This window comes from Solanum tuberosum, unplaced genomic scaffold (genome assembly GCF_000226075.1).
Source record: "Solanum tuberosum cultivar DM 1-3 516 R44 unplaced genomic scaffold, SolTub_3.0 scf00360, whole genome shotgun sequence".
Classification (NCBI taxonomy): Eukaryota; Viridiplantae; Streptophyta; class Magnoliopsida; order Solanales; family Solanaceae; genus Solanum; species Solanum tuberosum.
Window position 1 is genome coordinate 119600 of NW_006239282.1, and position 5981 is coordinate 125580.

General features: G+C 36.0%; 1 protein-coding gene across 3 annotated transcripts in view; it reads left to right on the plus strand.

The window, feature by feature from the left end:
* LOC102578166 (probable pre-mRNA-splicing factor ATP-dependent RNA helicase) overlaps nucleotides 1–5981 on the plus strand; it is a 30784-nt gene that overhangs the window by 4318 nt on the left and 20485 nt on the right. For all 3 annotated transcript variants that reach the window (XM_006361488.2, XM_015315336.1, XM_015315337.1), the window contains 2 exons: nucleotides 1770–1856; nucleotides 2360–2574. In XM_006361488.2, the coding sequence (XP_006361550.1) occupies nucleotides 1770–1856; nucleotides 2360–2574 (302 nt within the window). The remainder of the gene's footprint in view (nucleotides 1–1769; nucleotides 1857–2359; nucleotides 2575–5981) is intronic.

Sequence of the window (5981 nt, forward strand, 5' to 3'; positions counted from 1 at the left end):
TAAAGGGGGAAAAAAAGGGGGTTTTAATCCCCCCCCCCCCCCCCCTGGTGTTTTGACTTGCTGTCTTTAGTATTAATATGTTTTCCTGTTAAAAGTTTGGGGAGGCGAGTAATGCTTGCACTTGGTGTACTAGACCTTGTACAATGGATATTTCCAGCTAAAATCATTTACCTTAGGGGTCATTTGGTAGCTGGACAATAAACAAGTTATCCATGTATTAATTTCCATATAACTTATACGACGTTTGATAGGTAAATAGGAAATAAGTTATTCATGTATAAAATTAATACGTCATTTGGTTGACAATTTAGAAACCTATTTACTAATACATGTATAAGTTATGAGGGAATAACTAATTCCTACATAACTAATACCTGCATAAAATAATACATAGATTAACTCATAACTAATCCCTACATTACTAATACCTGCATAACTCTAACTAGCTACCAAATGACCCCTTATAGTATAAGCACTTCAAATTTAAGTTTACTTTCCCAGAAGTGCTATTATATATGTGTTTCGAGTTAGCATCTTCTCCAGGAAATAATAATTAGGCCGAACAAACTAAGACCCCAGAAATTGCAGTATAGGTTCTTGCTGAAAGAGTAATTGTAAAGGAATCATCATGTACTTTACTAGCATTTGTCTTCATGTGTACTTGGGTATGTGTCTTTTTTTTTTCTTGGGGGGGAGGGGGGGAGGGGCATAAATCGGTGTTTGGGCAAGCTTGCATGGACCTCAATTATTCCACCATCACCATATACTTGCCTCCTCCCACCAAAGGAGTTACTCGATAACTCTGCTCAACCTGGAGGGAAGAAATTATCTAACTTTTTTTTCCCTCTGTTGGGATTTGAACCCCATCTCTTAGACGAGAGGGAGTTGCTCGGATGGTAAACACCCCTCACTTCCAACTCGAAGGTTGCGAGTTCGAGTCACCAAGGGAGCAAAAGGGGTGGGAGCTACTAGGGAGGGTTAAAAAAAAAAAAAAAAACCCCATCTCTTATTATTCTCATTCAAACCCTATTGACCTCTATGGCACGCCTTTGGATGCAACTTGGGAGTGTACTTGAGTGGATCTCTCAAGTCTTTTCCCGCTCTTGCAAGAATGTCATCCCCTCTAAGGAAGGCCTCAGCCAGTAGTTTTGATTACTTCTTTCTTTTACTCATTTGAAGATTACTATTGTCAGAATGCCAATGTAATTTATTCATGTAATCAACTTAGTTTTAGGATAAGAAAGTGTTGTATTTAAGAGTCGTGGAAATTTTAAGGATAGGGAAGTCCCTTTTTTTATTCGAGAGGGGAGGAGGACTAGGAAAAGAGAAATATTAAAAGACCTTGCTTATGCTTGTTTGAATTTGTCCTTGTTTCTTTTAGACAGGGATGGTGGAATAATTAAATTCAAAAGATCTTGTGATGTCTCTTTCGCAATATTTGACTGTCACAAACTGAGGAATTAGTACTATAATGAAGTCTTAATCATTCTCTTCTTTCTACTTTTAAAAATCAATGAGAGAGGAACGTTGCTTCCTCGTACTTCTGAGTTCTGTGAAAGCATAACAAAGGAGAATATATCCTTCCTCTAATCAAAGATTCCACTTATCTTCCTCCCTTCTTCCCCATAGTGTAGCCTACTAACTGCGAACTAAGGTGTGGGATTTTTATTGCATTTCCATTTATGCTTTCTATGTAATGGATATTAAATTCATGTTTTCTGCTTTTGGACATCACTAAACTGCTTTTTCATGCAAAAAACTGATGACAGGTATGTTATTGACTCTGGGTATGTGAAGCAGCGACAGTATAACCCATCCACTGGCATGTACTCGTTAGAGGTTGTTCAGATTAGCAAGTAAGTTAACATGTCTTACCTTTTTTTTCTCTTTTTTTTCTTTCAGTTGACCTGGTTTTGGGTGCTTAAGAAAGGACTCGTTGTTTGAGGTGTAAAATTGAATTAACAGTTGGAAAATCTAGCTTTTTGAGAATCAAAAGGTATTTTGGGGAAAATATTGTCCCCCTTAGTATGTTGGTCCCGTAGTTCAAAGGTTGCTTTGATGATTTTGCAGTTAATACCATCTTTACCCTGTATGGGTTTAGTCACCAGACAGTTTTTGGATACCTTATTGACTACTTTGTTCTGTCGGCAGTTGAAAAGTACAAAAACTTAGTATGCAATCTTTGCTTAGTATCCCATTTTTTATTCTGTCAAATATTTGTTGATACTAATATAGGATTACTTCTACTTCAGTAAAAGTATATGGCTTTTTATTCCGTTTAACATATGGTGATATAACATACACGTTATTCTACTTCAGTAAGAATGTGTTTGAGCTTTCCACCTATGAATGACTGCAGGGTGCAGGCAAAGCAGCGTGCAGGACGTGCTGGAAGAACACGTCCTGGAAAATGTTATCGTTTATATCCCTCTACAGTTTACCATGATGACTTTTTGGATGCAACGGTTCCTGAAATACAAAGGTCTTCACTGGCTGGAACTGTACTTTATTTGAAGTCCTTAGATCTTGCCGATATGGATATTCTCAAATTTGATTTTCTCGACTCTCCTTCCGGTAAGCATTAGTTTCTCTTACCTTATTCTTTTTTTTTGAGAAAGTTAACTGGTATTATAAACAGAAGGAAGTACACCAATAGTGTGCTCCTAAGTGTTACATCAAAAATATGAAGGAACATCCAAAACAAATCTATCACCTATATCCATTATAGACTATCTAAAAACAGAGTGATGTCCCCTATATCCTTAGGTACAGATTGAATACACCAAAAGTAGAATGTTGCTAGACAGTTCATCTTCATACTTTGGAAGGAAATGCTCTTGTTCTCAAAACATCTCTGATTTCTCTCCTTCCAAATTGTCCACCAGATGCATGCAGGGACAATCTTCCATCTCTCCTTGTGTCCTGATTGATTTCCATCCCTATTCCAACATGCTAGAGCTTCTACAGTATGTCTTGGCATGGCCCATCTAATACCCCTGAGATTAATGACCCTTGCCATAATTTTTCAGTCACTTTCATAACACTCTTCCATTTAAATCATCATATTTTAATTCTATGTATTGCATCTTCATTGTCATGCCATTCTCATAAAAATCTGAGCTTAGATATCACTGCAGTTCCACTGATCTCATATCAATTCATTCTCCTCGTTAGAGCTAAGTCTTGTAGTGCATATATTTGTCGAACTACTACTTATCCTAAAACCCTTGGTCTCTTGAGTGTCTCTCTATATTTCCACCTTTTAGTTAACTCCCTTGATAGTTTCATCGATTGACACAATATCACTGGCAAATACTGTACATCATGGAACATCATTCTCTATATTACTGGTTGGTTAATCTGTACAGGAGTAAATGCGTCAGCTCAAGGCATATCTCTGGTATAAACCCACGTTTAGTGGAAATACTTTTATATTTAGGGCATTATTCCCACATATGTGATTTCTCTTTCACACGTTTTCCTTTATGGATTTATATATAATAGAATTCTGTTTTGCCTGAGCACTAGCTATAGAACTTTTTACAACACTCTTTATCATATGTTATCGCTTGGTCAATAAATGTTGTGGAGATTTTTATTTTGTTTTCCGATCAACTTTCATATATCTTCCTAGCAAAAATATAGTTTTTGTGTTGATATACTTGGCATAAAATCAAGTTGCTTCTCTATTACAAAGTAATATACCTAACTTTAGACTTTCAATCTTTTCCAACGTTTCAATCTTATGATTCATATGTTCTAGGGGTTGTTTGGTAGGGTATATAAGAATAGTGTTGAATACGATGTATTAGTAATGCTGGTGTTCGTTATGGTGAGATTAATTCTTATGCAATGTTTGGTTTTTGATGTATTAAAAATAACATCATTGCATAATTTCTAAAATAAAATATTTGTTTACAAAAATACTCTCCACAAATACTGTGGATATGATGTGGAAAAAGTTTTGAGAAACAATTGTGTTTTTAACTATGCTAATGCATGCATTAAAATCTCTTACATTGCTAATATTATGATTTTTCATGTATTAGTTATACATAACATAATACCAAATAGAGCGTGCATTAGTTATACATAGATTGAAAAAGTGTACCAAACATTATCCACCGAGTTTAGAAGGCTGTGATTGGTTCAAAGGGCGGGTCACAGACGGATTTCTCGGTTATCAAAAAAAAATAAAAAATAAAAAATATTAATAGTATACAAAGCTAATGCATGCATTATTTTTTCTAATTCATCCTACCGAACAACCCCTTAAGTTCATAGAGTTTTGCACAACTTTCAATTATTTTCTTTGTTTTTATATTTTAAAACTATATAAGGTACTCTTTGTCTACTTATTTAACATCTTTTCACTACTTACATAACTTCGAATAGTTTGTTTAGTCATATTCCTCCAACTTCTCCAGTTACTTCCATATCTCACTAGGGATATCATGGACCATAGGTTTTCTTTTCATATTCTAATGACATCTTTTACTCTGTCAAACATAACATAATGTTATGTGAGGTTTCCATCTACCACTGATATATTTAGATCTATGAGATTATTCTCTTACTTTGTGATGAACAATTTAGTAGCATCTTCAAGTCCTTTTGATCTTACCATCTCCCGTTAGAACTTGTTAGACATCATGTTTAATCTACTCGGTTCAATTGTTCAACTCTCTTCTCTCTCTGCTAGTTGATATATTTCCCTCTCATTCCTGGGTCTCTAATGGTACAAGTTGTCTAAGCCTTAACCTTAGGTTTTACCAAATGTTTTCGTGGCCTTTTAATTTATTTATTTTTGATACTCTTTAAATGTTTCACCTTCTTATGTTGTTGGTAACTTCCTATACTACTATTAGTCAAGTTCCTAGGTATTTTTTTTTGAAAATGGTAACGATGTATTATATCACAAAAGTACATGTGTTGTACTCAAACCTTATATACAGATGCACTCTAGACACTCCTACTCTATTTCTATATTGAGTCTAAAACATCAACTATAGAGGCAGTGTCATTTGAGTATAATTGATTACACCAAAAACATAACAACAAAATGCAGTTTAGTTTAACATCCTGCACACTATTTTCTATGCCTTCAAAACATCTGGAATTCCTTTCTTTCCAGATTGCCCACCATATTGAAGCAGGGATAATTCTCCATCTAGTTCTGTCTTTTACAAGGGCACCTGCCTCCTCCCAGCTGTACAAGGCCTCAGTAACTCTCCTAGGCATAGTCCAGGATATGCCTTTAAGGCTCAAGAAAATCCTCCAAAGCTGCCGGGTGTATTTGCAGTGTAGAAATAGATGGTTTACAGTTTCTAAGGTTTCCCCACATAGGAAACACCTAGAGCATAAGGTTATCCCCCTTTTCATTACATTATCCTGAGTCAGGGCAGCTTCCTTAGCTAGCAGCCAAATAAAGCATGAGACTTTGTGTGGGATTCTACACTTCCATATTTGTTTCCAAGGCCAGATGGGACTCTGCTGGCTTGATTCATCCATCAGCCTGTAAGCTGAATGCACTTTGAACTCTCCTCTATTGTTGCCTTTCCACCAAAGCATATCCTCATATGCCTGAAGTCCAGTAAAATGTCCAACCAACTTGAGGAATTCTGCCAACCTCATCACTTCCCAGTCATTTGGTTCTCTCCTGAAGATGAAATTCCACCCTTGTGGTGTCCATAGTTCTGCAATAGTTCTTTGTTGGAACATTGCCAGATTGTAAATATCAGGGAAAAGAGTTTCCAGGTTACCTTTCTCATGCCATTCATCCTTCCAGAATTTGATTTTGTTCCCATTCCCCACTTTCATCTTGAATTTGGGTTTAACTTCCTCCCATAATGCTCTTATGGATCTCCATAAACTGATCCCATAAGGTGTGGTCACAATCTTAGTCATCCAACTATCTTGATTCTCATATTTGGCACCTATCACTCTTCTCCAAAGTGTTTGGTTTTCATTTGAGTATTTCC